Genomic DNA, 22,692 nt, shown 5'->3' with positions numbered 1-22,692 from the left:
CAAACACAGAGGTAAGAGCTGTGCTGCCTTATGTGAAACAGCAAATCTCTTCGAAACTCCCAGTGCTGCAGCACTCGGTGAAATATAAATGTGTGTGTCAGGGAGGGAGAGGGAGAGAAGAATGCCTGGGGAGATGAGAAAGGCTGAAATGAGTCACTCCTCGTCTTTTTTGTCTAATTTGGTAGATAATACAGGGTGTGATGCTTCACTGCCTCCTCGCTGAGTTCCAGGCAGTCAATGAAAGGATCCAGCTGGATCCAGCCCTTATATGGTGCAAAATGAGGCCGGGAGAAGCGGGCACAGGGACAGGCAGGCTGCAGGCGCCTCAGCCCTGAGGGGAGACGTTCTTCTGCTGGGGAAAGCCTTATGGTTGTGATACGAGGTCAAAATTGGAGGTGTTCCACTTAAAAGTAGTGTTATGAAGTGGCATTTGACACTTTATATGAACATAAGCTCAGCCACGGTGCAGTAACAGCAGCAGGTGATGGCAAACAGGGTAAATGCAGAAATCCCTCACGGGGAGCCGAGCCCCCGGGGCTGTGCTGGGAGAGCAGGATGGGCCCAGGGCGGCCCCAGCCGGGAGGAGGATGAGAATGCCAAGGAAGAGGGATCAGGAGAGAAATGCTGGGAGCTCCCTTAGCACGGCTGGGCTCCTGACTAAACAGGGCTTTGTTCTCCGAGCAGGATTTGATTCCTTGAGCTTGACTTTACTTCCCAAGCCTGGCCTTGCGCCCTGAACAGAACTCAGCTCCCTGAGCTCGACTTCTCTTCCCGAGCCCGGCTTTGTTCCCTTAGCAGGGCTTTGCTCTCTGGACAAGGCTTTGCTCCCTGAGTGGGATTTGGCTCCTTAAACCGGGCTCTGCTCCCTGAGGCGGCCTCAGATTCCCGCGCAGGAATTTGGCGGGAGCCGCCAGGAGCCCGGCAGGGGGCGCCGGGGAGCAGAGGGGCGGGCCCCGGGGCGGGGCCGATGGGGCGGGGCCGGGGCGGAGCCGGTCTGGAGGGGCGGGGCCTGTCCGGTGCCGCGCACACCGCGCAGCACCCGCGGCAGCCGCGCAGCGCCCGCAGCCCCGGGGCCACCGCGCCCCGACCCCGCGGCACCGGCAAGATGTGGCGGCGCTGGGAAGCGGGATGGGACGAGAAGAGGGAGCTGCAGGAGCTCAACTCCCGCCTGCGGGTCTTCGTGACCCGCGTGCGGGAGCTGGAGGAAGAGAACCGCTTTCTGGCGCGGGAGCTGGCGGAGCTGCGGGAGCAGGAGCTGATCGGGCTCCGGGTGCCCGAGCAGGAGCTGGCCTGGCTGCGGATGCAGCTGGAGGAGCTGAGCCGGGCGAAGCTGGAAGCGGAGCTGGAGCGGGACGGGCTGCGGCGGGAGCTGGAGGAGCTGCGGGCGCTGGGCGCGGAGGTGCTGGGGATGCGGCGGCGCCTGGAGCCCGAGCTGGCCGGGCAGCGGGCGCTGCTGGAGCGGCTGCGGGGCGAGTGCGTGGCCCTGGAGGAGCTGCTGCTGGAGCTGCAGGCCGAGCACGGGCACATGGCAGAGCGGCAGCAGCGGGAGGCGGTGGAGATGCGGGAGCTGCGGCTGAACCTGGCCGCCTTGCCGCCCCCCTTGGCCGGGCTGAGCCTGGAGGAGCTGGAGGAGACCTACGAGATGCTGCTCAGCCAGAGCTGCCGGGAGACCCTGCTGCGCTACCAGGAGCAGATCCAGGTGCTGCAGGAGCAGGAGGCGCAGCGCAACCGGGAGAACCTGGAGCTGCTGCGGGAGGAGAGCCGGCAGTGCCGGCAGCACCTGGAGGATCTGCACCGCCAGGGCCAGGAGCTGTGCGCGCTGCGGGAGCGGCTGGAGCAGGAGATGCTGGCCCTGCAGGACCGCCACGGCGCCCAGCTGGAGGAGTACCAGGTGGGTGGCACATGGCTCTGGGTCCCGGGACTCTCCCTCTTCCTTCCCGCCCCTCGGTGCCTGTTTTGGGGCTCCCAAACACTCCTCCAGCCACTCGGGTTTTCCCTTCAGTTCGGTCCATGGCGCGATGTGAGCCCCAGTTTCCCATCCCTCCTCCTCGCTCTGCTCCGGGGGGTGCTAGAACCGCTCTGACTCGGTGTGGTCCAGGGCTTGCCCACCCCTCTTTGCCTCCTGGCAGTGGGTTTTTCTCCAGGCTGGAAGAAGAGGTGGCCCAGCAGGAGCCTTTTGCTGCTGAGCCCATCTCCGTGTGGGGCGAGGAGTCCCTTGGAGCCCCCCGGGGGGTTTGGGGAGAGCTGGGTGTGAATCAGAAGGAGACAGTGACCCTGAGGACATCATCCTGGTGACAGGTGCTCCCTTCCCAACCTGCCCTTGGCAAGTGCCCAAGAGCATGGAGCGGGCACACGGGCTTGCCAGGGATCCTGGCAGGGTTGGCAGGAGCGCTTGGGACGGGGAGCAGCCCCTGGGAGGCAGTGAACCTCAGGACACGGCCCTGAGGCTTGAGGATGGCCTGTCCCAGTCAGAGAAATAATCTGAAATTTCTTCCTGTATTACACCTATTCCAGTGTGCCTTGAGCCTCGGGAAAAGCTTGCGGTCTCCAGCGTAGTTAAGAAAACTTTTGAGTTGTGTAAAGGCAAGATGTTGGAGGTGGGTGTTGGTGCTGAGGGTGACAGCATCTGCAGCTGAGAATTTGTTTGCTGTCAGGATGATGTTTGGTGCAATGTGCAATTCCCCTGTGCGTGGGAAGGAGTCAGCTCCTGCCGGAACAGGGGAGTATCCGCTCATCCAGCTCGGAGTGGAGAGCACATATTAGATCATGCAGCCCATCGATCCATTTCCTGAGGGCAACATTTCTTTTGTTCATTGTTAGACCCTTTATTAACACCCTGCTGCAGCTCGGTGTGTGCCTGAACCCCGTGTGCTTTGTCCAGCTTTGTGTCCAGCAGCCCTGCTAGATTATGGAGATTTTGGCAACTGGGAAGGGGCTGGGACCTGTTGCTGTGTGCGTGTCTGGTTTTTGTACTCTGCTAGATTGTTTGGAAGTTGCATAGTTTGCAGATGCTGTGAACTGAGACAGATTAGGTATGTAAGAAGTATTCGGAAAAGCTCTTGACTTTTAATTTATTTTCTTTTTCCATTTTTGACAGGACAATTCATTCTCACAATCACATATGTAAACATTCCCAAAGCTGCAGAAGATGACATATGTAAATCCCTCGTTAATTAAATCTATCTAACAGTCAACACCAGTAAAGAAGAAAGAAACCTCTTCATTTTTTACATTTTATATTTACAGTTTCTTAGATTTACAAAACACAGCCTTCTTGCTATGTATATTTTTATTAGGGGTTTATAATGAAAGTCATCATTGCTCAAACTGAAAACCTCTAAATATGGAGTAAAGGGAATATTTTGTATAGCTCGCTGTCCGTGCCACAAGTTTTTCTTCTAAAGCCAGTGAGAATGGCTTTTATTCAACCTTTTCAGTTCAGCAAGGTGTTTTTAAACCAGTTATCTCTGTATCTGGTTGTATTTTTAAAGAACTTTCTTTGAAAGAGCAACTGGAGAAACCCAGTCATAGATGACAGCAATCTATTGCAGAAGTCAAATAATCAAAATCAATGGATGCCCTTGAATGGTTCTGATGCAGTGCTCCAAAACAGATTGTTATTTTGATACCAACATTGCAGACTTCTCTGTTACTCTTATGAACATTTGGTATCCTTAAAAATAGTTTTAAATCTTAGTAATGCAAGAAGAAAAAAGTGTGTTGAAAATATCTGACAATTTTTGCCAGAAATTTAATATTATCTAGATGTATATTCAAATATGTCATAAGGTTTATTAATTCTGAATGGTCTTATGTTTGGGTTTTAGTGAGAAAGGCCTTTTTGCAGTTGTCAGTCTCCTGTACATGAGAAATAAAATATTTTGCTCACATCCAGGAAGAAAAATGATAGAATGCATAGGAGCAGCTGTTTCAGGTTTCGTTCTTGGGATCAAAGTGGTTTTTTTTTCTCATCTTTTACTGGTTGAAGTATGTTCAGCATGGGTTTTAAACTACTCTTTAAAGAGCATCAATTCCATGCTTATTTATTGTAGAGTGTCATGTAGAAATGATATGTATGTACAGATTAAAGTCAAGTTATTATTGTTCATTGCAGCTGCAATGGCAATTAGATTTATTCATATTTTCCATATATCATCCAGTTGCCTTATATGTTCATCTTTGCCTCCTGAACTGCCCTTACCCTCACTGAAGCTTTCAGCAGTGTTAAATAGAAATAAGTATTTGGAGTTATAATGTAGCTGAACCAGGCAGGCAGTAAGTCACACACTGGAAAATTTTCACATCCCAAGTGCTAAAGGGATGAACTCAGTAGGTCTCTTACTTCCATCATTTTAGCTGTGTGCTATGAGAATACTGATGCAAAAACTGGTGGTTTGAAAACCCTGAATTATTTGGATGTAAAACCCTCCATGGCCCATCCTGGGGCTCTGAAACGAGGCAGGTATTTCCCACTGATAAGAATGGGTTTAGGATCAGTTCCTGTGTCAGTGTTGTGAGCTCAAGAGGAGAAAACATCTTGTCAAATGCACATTTATTGTCAATATGTCATGTGCCTTTTTCTGTGTACCGGTTTTGAGCCAGCCAAGTGCAGTGTGAGTTCCTCCCCTGCTGAGCCACTGAATGAGCTATGGGATCAGTAAATAGTACCAGATGGCAAGGGCTGGGGCCTGGAATCCTCTATTCCCTCAGTAGGTACAGCTTGGACAACCCAAGTAAATTCTTTCTCCCCTTCTGCCCTTCTAAAATTTCCAAGTGCTGCCTGGAAAGGAACATCTGAAGGGTGAGGAAACAGTTTCTATTCTGTTCCTTAGTCCTAGCAGGACATCACTGGGCTTTGGGGGCTGTGATTGATGTGGCTGGGAAACAGACTCTTCCAAGTGAGTCCTGTGTGAAGAAAACACAAGATCTGCCAAGTAGAGGTTACCTTTTGCAAAATGGGTTTGTTGGCTCGCAATCTCCTGAATTCTGATGGATTGGTTTCTGTGCTTTTTGGCATGCTTGGAGACAGGACTTGAGACCAGTTGTCTTCTGCTTTATGTTTGAGCATCAGTGATGGAGGGCTGGGGGACTGGATGTCTGCCATGCAGTCTATAGAGTGTCTGCTCCCGCTGGAATTAATTCCTTTGGAACTACTGCACAGCTGGCTGAGTTATGTGGCCCCTTATGGTAATCATTAACTCCAGCTCTTGGATCTCCAGTGCTCTCCAAACCCAGTGGGGAGAATCCAGGTGGGCTTCAAGCCCAGACTGGAGAACTTGGGGGTGAGGGGTTGAAGCTCCAGTGTTTCTAGATAGGTTTGAACAGCCCCCATCTTTCAGAGCTCCCCACACTCTGTAGTCTAGTGTAGAAATTTCCTGAATGGATTTTTCTGGGACTGCAGCATTTTAAAGCTCTTTTAAAAGAATGCATACCCCTGTATAGGTTATTCTGTGTTTAACTGTGGAGGCAAGAAACATCTCAATCATTTCACTTTTGTATCAGAGCTCTCAGGGATTCTTCTGCTCTGTTTGCTGACTCCTGGTTCTGTTGCACCCTGGCTATTCTTGCTGGGTAGCCTTTTCCTTTTTAAAAGCAGGGCCTCATCCTTTTCTTCCCTTCTCACCTCAGGATTTTCCATGTGTCTGTGCTGTTCTTGAACAGGATTGTTACCTCAGAGCTGCTAAAGATCTGCATGGCCATGAGATGGTGCCTCCACTGGCGTCTGCAGGAGGCTGTTGGGGGGTTTGTGGTGCTCTTTCAGATTTGATTTGTCCCCTGCTATAAACAGGGAATTTTAGCTACACTGAAGACTGTAGGCAAGGGTTGTCACATCAAGGCAAACATCAGTGCATTCATTTAGCAAGAGCTGCAAAGGCAAATGAAGAAAGAGATTAATGTGTTATATAGAGAACTGAACCCACATGTATAGGCAATTATAGGCAGCTTCCTTCACAGAGATTTCTTTTTAGTTTTACTTTAAAAACCCCAAAACTATTAATGTTTGACATGCCAGCACTTTATATTCTTAGTTCTTACTTCTGCCTAGCACATCATGCTGGCACTAACAGCAGAGTCCCCTGCTGTATCTTCATTTTTATGCCATTGTTCATACTGTGATACTGGAGTACTTATTGCCTATAACTGATATATTGTGATTTTTTTTAAAACTAAACCATCAGTGCCTTGATATTCCAGTTTGGTTGCAAAGCAGTTGTCAGGATGAAATCTAAAATATACTGTTGTGAATTCCTATTTAGTGTTGTACATGTGTTTGAGGTTTTGCTCTGTAAATGACATTTCAGAGTTTCTTCGTAGTGCAGAGTGAAGTGAACAAAACAGAATTGGGCCTTTGTTGATATTTAGTTTCTGTCTTCCCAGCCCCCAGAACAAAGTGCAGTCTATAGCATATTAGTTAGCAAGGTTAGATTTGGTACACATATATATAGAAATGACAATTCACCCTTCACGTGAGAGGATGATTAAAGCACTTGCTACTCGTTTATTTTCTTCCTCCTGCCATTTAATGTAAATATATATAACCTTATATATCTAGTTGTGTTATATAAGGTCATATATAATTATTGAGATGAAAATGAGCAATCTTTTATCCTTATGAGCAGCAGTTAGGACAGAGCTGGGTGGACCTCAAAGCAGGTATCCAGATGCTGTAGAAAACTTGAAGGAAGCCCTGGAGTTTCATCTTTTACCTTGTGAGCACTGTGGTAACTTCAGATGCTCATATTCCAAAACTGGTTTAAACCCACACATCCAAAATACTGATAAGGTTCTCATGGCAAAGCAATTGCTAAAATTTCTGATCTCAAGTGTGATTTAAGCATGTCTTAAAATGACCAAATGAGTCACATACAAGTCTTATAAAGAAGTGTATTTTCCTTGCTATGTGTGTTTAATAATTTTTGTACAGGGCATCTGACTGGGTTTTGCTGAAATCTTTAACCAGCTCAGTAAGGCATAAAATGAATTTAGCATAAAACTTGTTTCAGGAGCAATGTATTTCAGTTTGTATATGGGGAGGTCATAGAGCTGATTTCTTCTGGTTTTTGAAGTGATAGAATATTGATGTATTTTTATATCAGTTGTTTTTTTTTTTAAATTAAAAATTTTATGTTTTAAGGCATTCAAGAGTACAGACTTTGGTGTTCTTTCAAAACTAAAAGTAATTTGTTTCTCTTTAGAGAATAATTGATGCCCTGGAAGAAGAAAAGCAGTTCCTGACCATGTCAATCACGGATTACCTGAGGGACTACCAAGAACTCCTGCAGGTGAAAGCAGGCCTCATCCTTGAAATTGAAACCTACAGGTGAGATTTGTGGTCACACTCTATTGTCTAGACAGAGGATAATTTAAATCCCTTTTTATAGATACAGGAGCCCCATTCATCTTCTTTCCAGCATTTAAAATATAAACAGAGACTTTGGGAGACTCAAGGCTCTAAAGCCAATATAATCCATAGGAATCCTATTAACTTGGTACAAATATAGTGGTATGTAAGAAACCTTCTTAGTCTTGGTCAAATGGATATCAGATGGATGGCAATTTTTGGGGCAACATTTGGTTACCAGCTGAGGAGACAGTATCCCTAAATTGCAATCAATAAAACTCGAGGTTATGTTGTTGCCATCAACTTACATGGCACGTTTCAGTGTTTAAATATGTGACCACCTGCAGCACTGATGGAAGCAGTGAGTTCCCCATCCTTGTTGCAGTTGTAGGATAGTAGGTAGATAACAGAAAAATCTGTTTGATTAAGCCCTGGCTTTCTCCGTCCTTGATTTGTTATAAAAAACATGTTTAGATCAAGTGTGAGATCAGAGCTAACAACATCTCTGCTAATGAATCTTTAGGACTGTACCTCTCTCTAGACACTTAAGTAGTTGTGGGGTTGAAAAGCCAGAGTAATTCTCTTGTCTGGATAATCATGATATACATGGCACAAAACTGATTTGGAATGAAAAAAATCCTAAATAACCCTAAATGAATTGAAAGAAGATCCTCCCTTCTTATAAAGAATGTGTTTTTTTCTACAAATAGCACAATATTTTTAACAAATTTCATTGAGATACTGATCTTCAAATACAGAGAGATGGACTATTCTTATTGAGCAGAGGGTTAATTTGCAAAAATTTAATGTCAGGCTACTTCTGTTTGTTTTTGTTTTTTTTTAAGGAGACTGCCTCTGTCACTACCTTGTCTGCATTGGGTGCATTATTAGTATTCAACCTGTGTAAATAGACTGGGTATTTCCAGTTAAATATAATATATGCTTCTGTGTCCTAAAGCATTAATGCTGTGTCCTGAATGTGAACCAGTAAGCCTGGATAAAGATAGCACCCAGCTATTATGAGTGAGGTGTGTGGACTGTCAATCCACTGATGCATATGAGATTTAATTTCCATTGCATAACTGAAAATATGAGAAACTTGAAATAACTTCTGAGTAGCTTTATAAAGAGTAGTGAGCAGAGAATGTCTTTCTTCATGAAAGAGCACCAACAGTCTGTTCATGGTGCCTTGAGAATGTCTGCAAGGAGGCACAGACCAAGGCTGGTTTCTGGATGAGATAAAATCACAGTGTGGGACAAGTAATCTGCAGTCACTTGATAAGTGACAGTGCCTTGATGTTTGTTGGTGGAGTGGGATCCCTGTGATCCTTGGAAAGCCAATAGTGTCTGGAGAATTACTGTGGAAGTGGTAGCCAGTTGTGATCCTTATCTGTGTGTGTTAATTCTGTTAACTTTGCTAAAAAAACTTCAGATTCTTCTGAATTTAATCCCAGCTCTGTTGTTGACTTTCACTGTCGTCGTTAAACTTTCTCCCTTGGTTTATTCATCTGTATAACAGGATTAGCACTGTCACAATAACAGAATTATCAGAGTTGTTTTGATGATTAGTATTCATCCAGAACTAGGAATGATAATGCCCAGATATTCAGTTGTTTGAAAACCTTTTAAGCCCATGAAATTCTGGAACTTCTCCAGAGTTGTATCACTGATTATCTGAGCATTATTGGTTTGTCTAAGGATTCCCTGCCCTGGTTAATGAAAGGAGAACAATTCAGCATCACTTGCAGTGTGTTTGTTGTCCAGTTAAGAAGCTCTTTAATCTGTAGGGTTTCTTCATCTGATGGATCTGAATGCATCTTGTCTCGCTGATGGCCTTGGCAAGGCAGATGTCAGTGGAAGAATGAGCATCTGCCCACTAAAGATGATCTGCAGATGAAAACAAGAGAATGGGCCTTTCTACAGATAAAAAAACCCACGTGAACACCAGCAAACAAAATTCTTTTAAAATATCAAAAGCTGAAAAATTATTGTTTTGTGTTTTTACATTTATGCAGTTTTACTTATTCCTCTTTTCTTCCTTTATTCGAGAAAATAGTTCCTTCTTTCTTGTGTGTTTCTATCAACCCTGCTGTGAGAGGGGAGCCAGTCAGTAAGATTAAGCAGGAGAAATCTGGACTGCTCACTCATGTACTTTTTCAAATCCTGTTCCTCTCCCAGGTCTTTTTACCTGCAAAAAAAGGGCATGTGAACGCAGCTTCAGTTGGTTTTCACAGAGCTTGCTGGCATATACCCTTGCATATGCATACTGGAAACAAAAGGCCCCTATTCACACTCAGTCCAACATCCTGAACTTTCCATGGAGAGGTTCCCACGAAGGCCCTGGCATTTCTTTTCCTTCTGGCCTTATAGGTTAAGGGTGTGGTAGCTGGTCTTGGAGCCTTCTTTGTGCCTCCCACCCTGTGTTTTCTCTCTTTTACAACTCCTACAGTTCTGTTACAAGTCAGGTCTTTCCATTAGTCATCATTGCCCCTGGAGTGGGAAGAAGGATCACTGTTGCAAGGAACACCCTTCCTGAAGGTCCAAGTGTATTTCCTCTCTGACTCTGCTCACCCTTCCTGCTCTGGGAGCCGAGATTCACTCAGGATGTGGAATATGTGTCTTATATGGCTTTGTGAAGTTACACCACACAGGAATCTTCATTCCTACACCCTCTTCTCACTGTTGAAGTAAATATTTAACAAGTGTCTCACAGTTTTGTTCTGTGTTCTTGGAACCTTGCAAAACCACAGCTACTTAGAGCTATGCTTAAGTTTTATTTCCAGAAAGAAGTGGTGAAGTGAGTGGTTTATTCACCCTGTAAAACTCTTGATTTTAAAAGGAGATAGAAAACCTGCCTGGAATCTGAATTACTCTCAGGCCTTTCTCCTTAGCTAGCAGAAACTTCTCTTCACACAGCAGAGGCTGCCCAGAGCCTGTACCAATAGGTTCAGGAGGTTTTCTGGCATCTCTAAAGTATTTTGTTGTTGAAGGGTAAAATGTTTCACTTTGAGATTCCAGTGCCATGCAGTTGTTCTGTTCAAGTACCACTCTGCATTCTGAAGCAACAAAAGCTACACAACTTTTTTCTTATTTCCATATCATTGTTAGGATCTCTGAACACACTTGTCAGGTGGACTTTCCAGTTGTGTTCTTCCATCAACACTTCTGACCCTTTCCATGCTTTCCTCTCACAAAATCATCACCAGCATTGAGGTCCTCTGAGCTACTCACCACAGCTTTTCCAGTCAGTCTCATTACTTCCCCTTCGTAACTTATACCATCTAATAGGTTCTACTCCTGCATGGGTTTTATTTTGAGAATTTGCTAAGTTTTCAACACCTGAGGAGTTTAACCTGCTGTTCTTCACACTCCTCATCCTTCCATCCTGTGGTGGAAAAGGGTTGTGGAATGACCTTGACCCCCTCCCTTCCTGGAGATACGGGGTTTTTGTAACTCCTTAGCAAATATCCAGGATAGAGAGGATGAATTTTTATGGCCTGCTGCCCAACTGCCCCATCTGAGATTTTGGGGTTCTGTAGCTGAAACAAAATCATTACTGTCTTGAATGACCATAATAAAATTTGCACTAGTTCCTTTTGTTCTCTCTCCCCAGCCCAACCACTTTATCTCCTCCTTCTTTCATGGACCGGTTGTTTCTGCTGTCATCCAGCACAGGCTGATGAGCATGTCCCTGCTAACTTTAGATAAATGACATTAATAAGGAGATGAGCTAATGGTGCAGTTGGATTATTTTCTGGTAACACTTAAATTTAAGTGTTAACAAAATGGGAGTATATGTCATTTGGGACCTGATTTCCAGGAAGTAGCTGACATGGTTATTTTTTTAGAAGAGTGCTGCTTGGAGCAATGTTTTTTTTTAAATTATTACTACTATGAGTACTTAAAAGTTCATACAGTTGAAATTAGTTCCTCAGGCAGTTTAAGTTTAAAAGCAGACCTTACCACCAAGAGGTTATTAGTAGGAAAGGATACAGAGGAATAGAGAAGCAAAATGTCTTGATAAACTCAAGCTATGGTCAGGCTTAGAAACACAACCTGAGTTTGCTGGCTCAGTACAGTACACTGCCCTTTCTCGTGCCAGTTTAGTAAGTCTAGCCAGTTTAACATTTTCTTGGTTTTCTGATAAGCATGAGGTCATACACATTATGAAGTGTCCAGTAAAATACTGATTTTCTGTCCAGTTTTACAGAGGTTTCAGGAAGCTTTGCCTTTCACTTTCAGTAGTAATACTTCAGATCCAGCTTTTCTGTGGGCTGCTGCCCTTTGCCATATACAGTTACCTCCTGGAACTTATTTTTAGTGACTTCATACGTTGCTGCAGCAACTGAACAACTGTTGTTTTAACAGCAGCCAGAAATCCTTAGCCAAACTCCCCACATTCCTGCTTTCCTTCGTCACGGTTAACGCTTTCACTGCCAGCTCCTGGATGTGTTTCTGCAGCGTCACCACAAGCTTCTCTGGCGTGTCTGTCAGAGCAATTTGTTTGGCACTCACTGCCTTCATCGGATCAGATGTTTGGTCTTGGGAACATTATATGTGTTGAAGGGATCTAATTCCTATGAAGCTCTTCTCAGCATGGAGAAAGATAGATTGCTTTTACTGCGGGTTTTTTCGACTCACAAAATAGAAGGAAAGATGCCCATCTGAGCTTGTCTTAAGTAGTTCTGACCTGGCTTTTCTTCTGGATCTAGACAAATCCATGATGGCAAAGAAAACCTTGCTAATATAATAATAATGATTACCTGTAGTATATTATATATAATAATAATACTTTGCTGATGTAAAAGGGATCAGTCATGGGAAATGTGAAATACAGGTGATGCTTAAAACACCTGCTTTGTTAGTTTTGACATAAATGTCCAGCAGAGGTGTTTATACTCCAATCCTAAACAGCTTTCATCTCCTGCCCCAGGGAGTCAGAAGCCTTGGCTATCACAGTTCTCCAGCCTTACTCTTGCCAGCTTTGCTGTTGCAGCTGTGTCTTATCAGTGCAGAACATCTGGCATTCCCAAACCCAGAAATGCTGTAACTGGCTGGTAGAAGCACATAAACCCACCCAAGTTACTGTGCTGCTTGTAACATTCCCTTGCTCAGGGAGAGAACCTGACCTAGCATTTCCAGGCTGCTGCACCAGCATTTCCTGGAAGTATGGGAGCTGCTGGAGAGTCACTGCCAAGAAGGAGGGAGGCTGAGGAACAAGGACAGACAAAGATGTTGTTAAAGGAAACCAAGCAGTTTCTGTCACAGAGAATTTTCCTACTCCTTTTTTGTGAAATATGTTATGCTGATTTCCAATGGAATAGGAGCTAAGAATAGTTAATTTAACACTATAAATTGTTTCCTCAACCACTGTGTTTGACAGTAGAATTTACTTTCCTTCATTTTGCATTTGATAATGATAGAAGTTGTAAATCCTGCTGTAACAGTTCCCTTGTATCACACTGCAACACCACCTTTACTATTCTGTTACAAGCAGGAAGGTTGCTGCAAATATTTTTCATTTTTGCCTTTTCTTTATAAAACATCTTGCCCAGGGAAGCTTTGGCTGCCCCATCCCTGGAAGTGTTCTAGGCCAGGTTGGATGGGGCTTGAAGCAATCTGGTCTAGTAGAATGTGGCAATTACAGGATAATTATTTCAATTTCTAAGACTTATAAGTGTAAAATACTATGCTTATTGTTCCCAGTATTTTAATGAAATGCCCTTTGTGTTTTTCAGAGCTTTGTTAGAAGGGGAGAGCAAGCAGTGGATTATATGGAGAGAAGAGCATGCAGGGAAATTGCCTCAAGGTAAAATATGAATATTAAAAAATGAATTTTGAATGAAATTAAATATAACTGGAAATTATTATGTTATAGTGTTCCTGAAGTATATTTTTATGGGTGTATTGCAAAGTGAATATTGAATTAGTTTTGAGTGTTAATATTTTAAATCAACATATTGCTCTTCTATATGAGATACCTTATAAAATCATGGCTTGAGTGGAGAACATAGGGAGTGATGTTCCATAGCTCTAAAGAGCCTTTGGAAACCCATAGGTCTTCAGAGAGTTTTGAAATATAGAGCAAGAGATGTTTAACAGAACATGTAGTTAAAACCATGGAGTTCATCATCCTGAGGCATTGTGAGTGTTAAAAAGTTCACGTGGGTTTAGAGATATTTTAGCAGAGTAATGAAAGAGAAATCAAAGACTTACTAAACATAAAGATACCATTTCTATCTTAGGAGCTGCAAATCTCTGGAGGCTGTGAGAGTATACAAGGGAAGTATCACTGTTTACTTGCCCTGTTCTTATACTCTTCCCTATGTATCTACTCTTAGTCCATGCAAACAGGATTTTAGATAAGATGGACCTTCATTGTGACCATTTAAATTAATAATAGAATTAATCTGGTTAATACTCATGAGTTTAACCATGTGGAGTCATTATTGTAGTCCCAGAAGACATTTGAAGGTTGTGTGTGTAGCAGGAAATTCAGCAGGCTCAGGCCTAGGCTGCAATGCTCATGCAGATCTGCCTGTGCTGTTAAATTGTGAGCACTGTGCCTGGATCTGGACAGCTCAGTTTGGATCTGGACTAGCCAGTACTTCTACAGACAGCACTCAGACATATACACAGAATAGGAAAGGAATTACAGAAATAATACAGGAGACACTACCAAAAGTCAGGGGAGATGTGGTAGCTTTTCAGGAGTGAGAGATGTGAGTGGTGCAGTTCTGGTTGGTCTGTCAGATATTCCTGGCACATTGTATTAATTTCTATAGATAGAGCCTAAAAAGTTCTTTATTTCTCTCCCTTGTTGTGCTTTATTGTGTGGCTATGAAGGGTTGTATTTGTGTTTGCAGTTTCTAGTATGTGGTGGCAGATGTGCCATTGAATATCAATAGGAACTAAGAAACTTCAGGCCACTTAGGCTAACAAAGCAAAAAACCCAGCCTATGATATTAGCATACATTATTTAATAAGAAGTTGTAAATTAACATCAGTATAAATACAAAAAGCGTAGTTCCTCAATTAATGCCACAATGCCCAGTAGTGCACAAAAGGCAAAATCAGCAAGATCTTGCAACTCAAGGAAAAGCTTTGCTTTCAGCTTTAATGAATTTTATGCATAGACTTAATTAACAAGTAAAACCTAGAGGAATGCCTTTACAAAGCTCCACTGAAAATGAAGACATTATTTCTTTCAAAAAACATACTGCATGTTTTCTTAGTTCGTGCCCTCTATTTGATAGTATTTTAGATACAAACCATTATTTTAATGCTTGGTCACCTGTGCTCTCTTTGCAGATATTATTAATACTTCATATAACTACACTGATATTTACTCTTCTTATCAAGAAAGAAATAGAAATAAAGCTTTGCCTGCTGCCAGGATCACTGACACGAGGCACAGAATGCCAGTGACGAATATGAGCAGTTCTGCACGTTACTCAGCTCACTCCACACAGGCTGGATCACACACAACAACAGGGGGAAGAACTTTCAGAAGGGACCTACTTGGTTCAACATATCGCCCTTCAACGACTGTCACAAAGGATGAAAGGATTGTAACAGACCACAAAGAACTAAGAACATTTACTCCAGACTACAGTAGCTGGAGAAGCACTGAAATGCAGCAAAAGAGGATTCCGGAAAGAAAGAAAACAGAAGTTACAACTTCATCCACTGCATCTTTTTCAAAAGAATCGGCACATGCTGAAAGATCAGACAAGGACCACAAGCCTGATGCTGAAAATACAAGAACTAAACCAGGCTTCACTAGATTTCCAGCTTATGAGCTGATTACTAATGCAAAACCATCTAAATATGAAGAAACTATAATTGAAACTCGGACCATACTAAAAGACAAAAGAGGAGACAGCAAACCAACTGATGAGAAGACATCTCTGCTGAAGGAAAAAGATAAGCTGGAGAAACAAACAAAGGATGAGAAAAAGAAAACAGATGAGAAATCTTTTATAGAAGAAAGTGTTGATTTTGGGAGGAAGACTGAGCAGAAAAAATATATCCGTGAAGAAGTTAGCCAGAAGGTAACAGGGAGTGATATTTCTACTCCAAGAACTTTGAAAAGTGAATCAACCAAAAAAGATGCAACTGTGACCTCAGAATCAAGAAGCAAAGATGTCATTGAGGTCCCAATCAGTATTGAAAGGCATGCTCCTGACAAAGGACCTCAGAGACATAAAGAAATAAGGGTACACGGTGTTAAAACTTCTACAGGAAGAGAAACAGATGACCACGTAACTCAGTCTGCTGAAACTCATCAAGTGAGGATTTCAGAAGCAGAGTCCAATCTGGAAGGTCAAGAGCAAATTAGGGATGGAAGCCATAAAATAGGAACTCTGCCAACTGAAAACATCGCAGAGAATATTGTTGCTGACATTCTTAAAAGTTTCACACAGTCTTCTAGTTCACAAATGTCAACAGACACCAAAGTGACCTATTTTGATAAGAAAGAACAAGAAGATGAAGGGAAAATAAAGACTGAGTTCACAGTGCAGTCTCAAGTTCAAGAAGACATAAATATTTCTGATGAAGGTGACTTAGGACATCTATCAAACCAGGATGTTAGAAAAGTGATTCGAGAGGGCGTTGAGGGAACTCCTTCCAAAGAGGAGATAGAAGATATTGTCCATCACGGCCTGAAAGGAAGCGAGAGTGGAAAGAACGTGTCTGTGAATGTGGAGATTGTAGAGGAGCCACTGGATTACACCACCGATGAAAGGAGTGATTTTTCAACACCTTTCCAGGTTGAAGAAGTGGAGGATTCATTCCCTGAGAGGGAGAGGCGTTATGGTGAGGAGGAACAAAACATCACTGTCACCTATGAAGATGTCAAAAAGAAGAAACCACGCCATGAGAGCTTCACTCATGTGGAAGAAGTAACCGAGGAAGATGACTCACCTGTTGAACAGAAATATTTTGTATCTGTTCCTGATGATCATCCTATTATTAATGAAAAAGATGATGACTCAGTATATGGGCAAATTCATATTGAAGAAGAATCTACTATTAAATATTCTTGGCAAGATGAATTTTTGCAAGGCACACAAAGTAAGAGAGAGGAAGGTGTGAGCTCTCCAGAAGAAACCTATAAAGTGGTGGGGGAGGAAGCGAGCGCCCATATTTTAAAAGAGCATCCTGAAGGTGAAAGATCCCATGTTGAATCCATTGTTATTGAAAAAGAAATTAAAATTCCTCACGAGTTTCAGACTTCAATAAAAGGGCTTTTATCCAAGGAAACAAAGGACCCTAAACATCAATTGAAGGAAGCTTTGGAGCAGTTGGAGGGCAGTCTCCCAGAAAGTGTGAAAGAGGAGCTCTCTGCCTTAACAAAAGACAACAAAGTTGACGCTAGCAACTTGGCATTTGATATCAAAAAAGTTGATCAGGAGGAGGGGGGCTCAGTGACAATTGTTGCTGAAGTCAATCTGTCCCAGACCCTTAATACTGATGAATTTAATGTAGATCAGCTTGGTGAAACAATCTCAAGTGAGGAGAAGGCAACAATACACTCCCTGAAGAAAGAGAGCTCAGATAGGAGCAATATAGATATTTCTTCCCCCAGTGACAAATACACTCCTTTTGCTGACCAAGAGATCTACAGCTCATCCACGACAAGGCGGACTGGTGGCACTGGCTATCACACCACTGAAAGGGTTGTTTATGACGGTTCGGTTTTGGAAACCGCCGATTATTCAGAGGCCTCTCACTCATCACAATCAGCTGATCACACCAAGTCCCAGAGCAGTGTCAGGGTTGGCCCAGCAGAAGTCCAGAGGTTTGAGCAGGTCCTGTATGAAAGGCCTGGTTCTGAAACACTGGAGCTCAGTGCTACAGAAGATCTTGTTCAGAGAGAGGGACCATCAGAATTCAGCCAATCTGTGAAGCACTTTAAACTGGGCCCCAAGGAAATCCAAACCACAGAACAAGTAATTTTTACAGGCCCTGTTACTACAATTGTAGAAGAGATGGATTCTGGAAATCTTTCTCAGAAGGTTTCAACAGACTTCAGCAGGGCCACGAGACGTGTCACGGTAGGATCAAGGCAAGTGACTGAAGAAGTCTCTTTTGAGGGGTCAGGTTCAGACTCTCTGGCACTCAATAGCTCAGATGGACTTTCCCAGGCTGAAGGGGCTGTGGATGTCAGCAGATCCATGAGGCACTTCAGGCTGGGCCCAAAAGAGGTTCATACTGAGCACGTTATCTTTGAAGGACCCATCTCTGGTAAAGTGGAGGTCAGCAGCACGAGGGACTTCTCACAGGCAGAAAGTTCAGTCAGACAAATCCAGCTGGGTCCCCAGGGCTTTATGACAGCTGAAGAAATCATTTACCAGGGGCCTGTCTCCCAGCACACAGAAATCACTGAACTGGAAGACCAGACTCTTTCAGGAGGCTCAAGAGCTTTCAGGCACGTTAAAATAAGTCCTGCGGGAGCTCATACTGAGGAAATAATCTTCTCAGGACCCATAGCTGGGGTGGTGGAAGATCTTTCACAAATAGCAGAGTCATCTGAGAGCAGCAGCTCTGTGAAGCATATTAAAGTAGGCTCTAGGGAAACAGCTTACACTTTCCAAATGGATGTTTCCAATCTGGGTGGAATATCTGCAGTGAAGAGTGGGGAACAGCAAGTGGCAACGCTGGTGTCCAACAAGCAAGACCCTTCTGCTGGTCAGCCACAGGTCATCGTTGAAAGTGACCAGCTTGCAGGAAATGAAAGCACAAGAGGTGGCTATGTTCTCTCCAGTTTTTCCCAAGATCAGGGTGAAAAGGTGGTGGAACAGTCATTTTTTGATCAGACTGTGCAATTGCAAAGAACGGTCGACCAAAAGTCAGATACTTCTGAAGGGAAGAAAGTCGCTTTTGTCTACCTGGACCATGAGGAGGAAGATGATGAGGATAATGATAATGATGGACAGTGGTTCTGAAAGGACTCTGTGGTGAAGCCTACATAGCAATTTGTTTATACGTATTTTTTATTATCCTTTTTTTTAAAGAGAAAAAAGGGATGGGGAAATACTCAAGCTATTTGGATTATTAATGGTGGACTGAGACGTATTGAATTTAAGCCTTTATTCAGCACATTTTATTTTATTGCAAATTTTATTTTTGGGAGAGATCATGCTATTAATATTTTTTCCTCAGAATTCTGTGTCTAATATTTTCAGATTTTTCCACCCATAGAAACAGGAATTTGCTACTGAGGAATTCAAAGGAGTCTATTTTTTTTGTTTGTTTTATAGCACATCAACTATTAAATGTGTGCTTGAATAGGACTTTTCAAATTATTGTTTTCTTAATACTGTATTGTACTTGGTTACTACAATATTACTATGCAATTCTATTTAAATCTCAAGCTACTAACCACAAATTTAACAGAATATGAGACTAACAAGTGGTAGTAGCTGATTTTCAGTTCCATTTCTGTGTACTTATATGCAATACCTAATTAATACATTATAAGAGACAGTTACTATTACAACTATGAAATTAAATATGATCCTGTAGGATCAAACTAAGCATAGCAAGAATTGACAAAAGTGACATTATTTATATAGCTTGAATGCAGTGCAAAAAAGAAAGAGGTAACACTGAGGTAAGAATTTCTCACAGTATTCCAGGTGAGAAATAGTGAATTTTATGGTTAGACAGTAATATATTTAATATCTCTAAAAAGAAAACAAATTTAAAAACTAGACTGGATAGCGTTCCCACTGAGGTAAGGAGAATTCCTTACAGATTCAGTGGCTGTGTACATTAGAAACCTCAACTTATTTTGCAGTTTATGGGTTACCTGATACTAGGTATTGCTAAAGGTAAGTGTGAAGTGTCAAACATGATTACATAGTGCCTAATTTCCTAACACAGTGAAATTAGCTGATATGTGTCCTGTTAGAAGGAAACTTTTACAAATGACATCGATGACACTTATGATCATTGTGTGTCAGCTCATTCCCAGATAATCCTTTGTTTACAAACAAGATGTCCTTTTCAATCACTCCCCCTGCAAACCCAACCTGAGATTTGAATTTATGTTTTTCTTCCTTTTTTTCTTTTTCTCTGAATGTAACACGTGCCTCAGGCCAAAGTTGCCTTCTACTTAAATAGTTTGCAAATAAGCTAATTTCACTTGGATTGCACATTGGTTGAATGAAGGACATAATTTCACTTTATAATTCAGTGACTTTATAAGTTCAGCTTGGAAGCCAGCACAGCACCACTGGCTGGCCTGACCTGGGCAGTGCTGGCAGGAGCAAAAAATAGCAGCCAAAATATTGTCACTGGAGTAAGAAATACCGTACTGGACACGTATGGAAGTAACAAACAGAGGTGAGAAGCTGCTATTTCTGCACACACACACTCACAAACACAAGCACACACTCGCTCACTGTGTCCCACCTCTGCAGAGCAGACACACACCTGGCTCGGGGTGGCTGAGCAGCTCCCAGATTTTTTTCCTGTGGTTATGTAAGCCTAGTTTTGTGTGTGCTGATCCATATTAGAATCCAGTTAGACTATCTTAGTCTGGCATGACTAGTCACTTTGCAGATTCCTTACTATTAACAGAAGTAGATTTCTCAAAGCTGACTGCTGCTTTATACTATGAACATAAATGCAAAGCTGAGAAGCTCCGTGCTGACTGACATATCCTGCTCTTTCAGATATAGGACAGTTTAATCCATGTGTGCCTTAGTTACTAAGTTTGAAACTGTACAAAGCTATTAATGTTCCACAGATTAACTCATGAGGTTTGTCTGCACTGCAAAATTTTCTGAATGTTTTCCTCATTTTGTCTGGAACCATTTGTTGAAATTGGAAGTTCCACCAACAGTTGGAAAATGAATAGGAAACTGAGTTGTGTAGAAGCACTAAAGGCATGTAATCTAAGTTTATTTATACCGTTCACTGTGTAATAGATAATATTTTTTTCAAAATTAATCCAGTATGCTCAGAAGAGATCTCGTGCTTCCATTTATAAATAGGATGTTAATTGTTGATCTCATCCTATACTTTTGTTTCCTCAGCTGACTGTATGATTTTAAAGGTGGCAACATCTCTGTGTTTAATAATCATGTATTAGCCAGAATTTTCCAGCTAGATGCCAGTAATCAGATTCTGTACTTCAAGTATCAAATAACTACATGAAGGAAGAAGTCAGGTCTGTAGTAAGCAACAGAGGTAAAAATAATGAGTGTAAGTTTTCTTGAAATTTTATTCAAGACTTACCATTCTCTGTAAAACAGACCCAAGAATATCTGCAGAAAATATATTTAGGAACCAACAAAAAGCTACTTAGGATGTCAAGCCCATTTATTGATACATTGTGGAACCTTCGACAGAGGCGCTCCGTAGGAACACTGATGCCAAAACTGTTTATCTTCACCTGATAAGCTGAGAGGATTATATTGTCAGGTGAGGGAATAAAATGAGGAGCAAGTGACTCATAAAATGTAGGTGCCCTCAGCACTGAAGGATTTAAAAAAAAATTAAAAATCAGTATTGTTTCCACTGAGGCAACAACAGCTCTTCAGAAATTCCTTTACACGTCACTGTCAGATGCAGCAGGTTATGCCAAGATACATTTCTGTTTTGATAGTCTGAAGCAAAAAAAATCTGTTCAGTGTACTTTATTTAAGAGCAGGATTTTAATCAGTTATTGGGAAGCTAGGTTATTGTAGACAACTGGAAATGTGCATTTTTTTAGCGTGATGTTAAAAAGGGTTTAACATTTCAGGCACAGTTCCTTTTCATGAAGAAAGGCTGTGAAAACAAAGTTGCCTCACATATAAAGGTTTAACTTTCAAAAAGATTTTAATATGAGCAACCCATTTTCCACTTAGTTCTTATTAACCTGAGACATTTAGACATAATGATAACTTTTGGATAATTCTACTTTCGGACAACAAAGTGTATTTAGGTGGACAATCATATCCAGCAGGCCATGGCTGCATGTGCAGAATTGGGGCTGTAGGTACAGGAATTAACTAGAGAAAGCAAACATAACCTACTCCCTGGTGTACTAACTCACCCAGGGTGATCACTTTCTGCATAAAAATCATATCCTGTGGCTGAGCAGATTGGTGACATACCCTCAGTCAGCATGCACTTCTGAAGCTTACTCATATTACGCTTTTAATTAAATAGAAATAAAAACTTTACCGCTGTGTTTGGATTAAACAAAACGCTTTTCAAATATAATTAGTATTTTGTGGCGGGTAAAAACTACTTATTTCTATGCTGATATAGATCAGAAGTGGGGCACTGTTTTTTCAAATGTGTAAACCACTGGTCTAGGAAGCAAATAGAGCATAGAACATAAAGGAAGATGTGTGAGATAGCGAGAGCTCAGTGCTGGCTGATGTTTGTGAACAGCAGGTGTTTCAAAAGACGGTAAGAATGTTGAACCTGGGTTTGTTGATGTCAGATGTGTGAAACTTTGCAGGCAGCTTGTGTTCTGGTCATTTGCAATGAAACTGCGTTTTTTTTGTGGTGGTATAAGCTTTGTGATTTTACACTTTTTCACTCTTGAGTATTAAACAATGAAAATCAATGCAGATGTTTCTCTTTCTTCCTGTCTGATGTTTTTAAGGCTGCACTGTCCAAGAAAAAGGACTTAATGTCTGTGAATACCTTGCTCTCAGGCTGGGCTAATTTTGGTTCACAGAATGAACCTAATTTTTCATTCCAGCAGAGATTCACCTCTTTCAGGCTGATAATAGAAATGATGGCAGAACGTGGCATATTCCTTATTCCAATCACACACAGCACGTGTGGACCAGCAGTGGTTGTGAAGTGCCACAGGTAATGGGAGAGGCAGAGTATAAAGCAACACAGAAGGTGGAATTCCCTGAATTCCCTAAATATCAGCATCATAATTGTCCTTGGAGCCTGGAACTTGATCAAGGTATGTGTCAACTTCAACCTTTTTCTAGCAAAGAAAACTTTTATACACCTTAAATCTTTGATGGAAAAGAATGTGTATATATGTACATATACATATATATACTTAAATGGTACTCATCAGTGTACTATAAAGTTAGTTTTTCTCTTTAACCACACACTTGAGTTGTAATGAAAACATCATAGCTTTAACCCAGTTTTCTCTTAATTAAAGAAATGGGTCAGAATGAGTTTTTTATGTGAAAGAGACTTTTTGAAGAGATCCTCCATTTTAATACACTGAGAAAAAGCACACAGTTCTCCATATCTTGCAAAACAGGGAAGAAAGTATCTGGAAGTACTGTCTAAATGACAGCATAATCTGGTTAAGTGATCAGCAAAATAGTTTCCACTGAAAATGGCCTCTGTCAGAAAAAGTATGTTTT

General features: G+C 42.2%; 1 protein-coding gene across 1 annotated transcript; it reads left to right on the top strand.

Moving 5' to 3' along the window:
* The first annotated feature begins 1,021 nt into the window (after positions 1–1,021).
* Positions 1,022–21,917, top strand: SYNM (synemin). Its single transcript, XM_086849572.1, has 4 exons — positions 1,022–1,891; positions 7,197–7,321; positions 13,081–13,151; positions 14,654–21,917. The coding sequence occupies exons 1-4, from the start codon at positions 1,106–1,108 to the stop codon at positions 18,292–18,294; spliced, it is 4,623 nt and encodes a 1,540-aa protein (XP_086705698.1). The 5' UTR covers positions 1,022–1,105; the 3' UTR covers positions 18,295–21,917.
* The last annotated feature ends 775 nt before the right edge of the window (positions 21,918–22,692 follow it).

This window comes from Cyanistes caeruleus, chromosome 13 (assembly GCF_971803275.1).
Source record: "Cyanistes caeruleus chromosome 13, bCyaCae1.hap1.1, whole genome shotgun sequence".
Taxonomy (NCBI): Eukaryota; Metazoa; Chordata; class Aves; order Passeriformes; family Paridae; genus Cyanistes; species Cyanistes caeruleus.
This window is presented reverse-complemented; position numbering and strand designations above follow the sequence as displayed.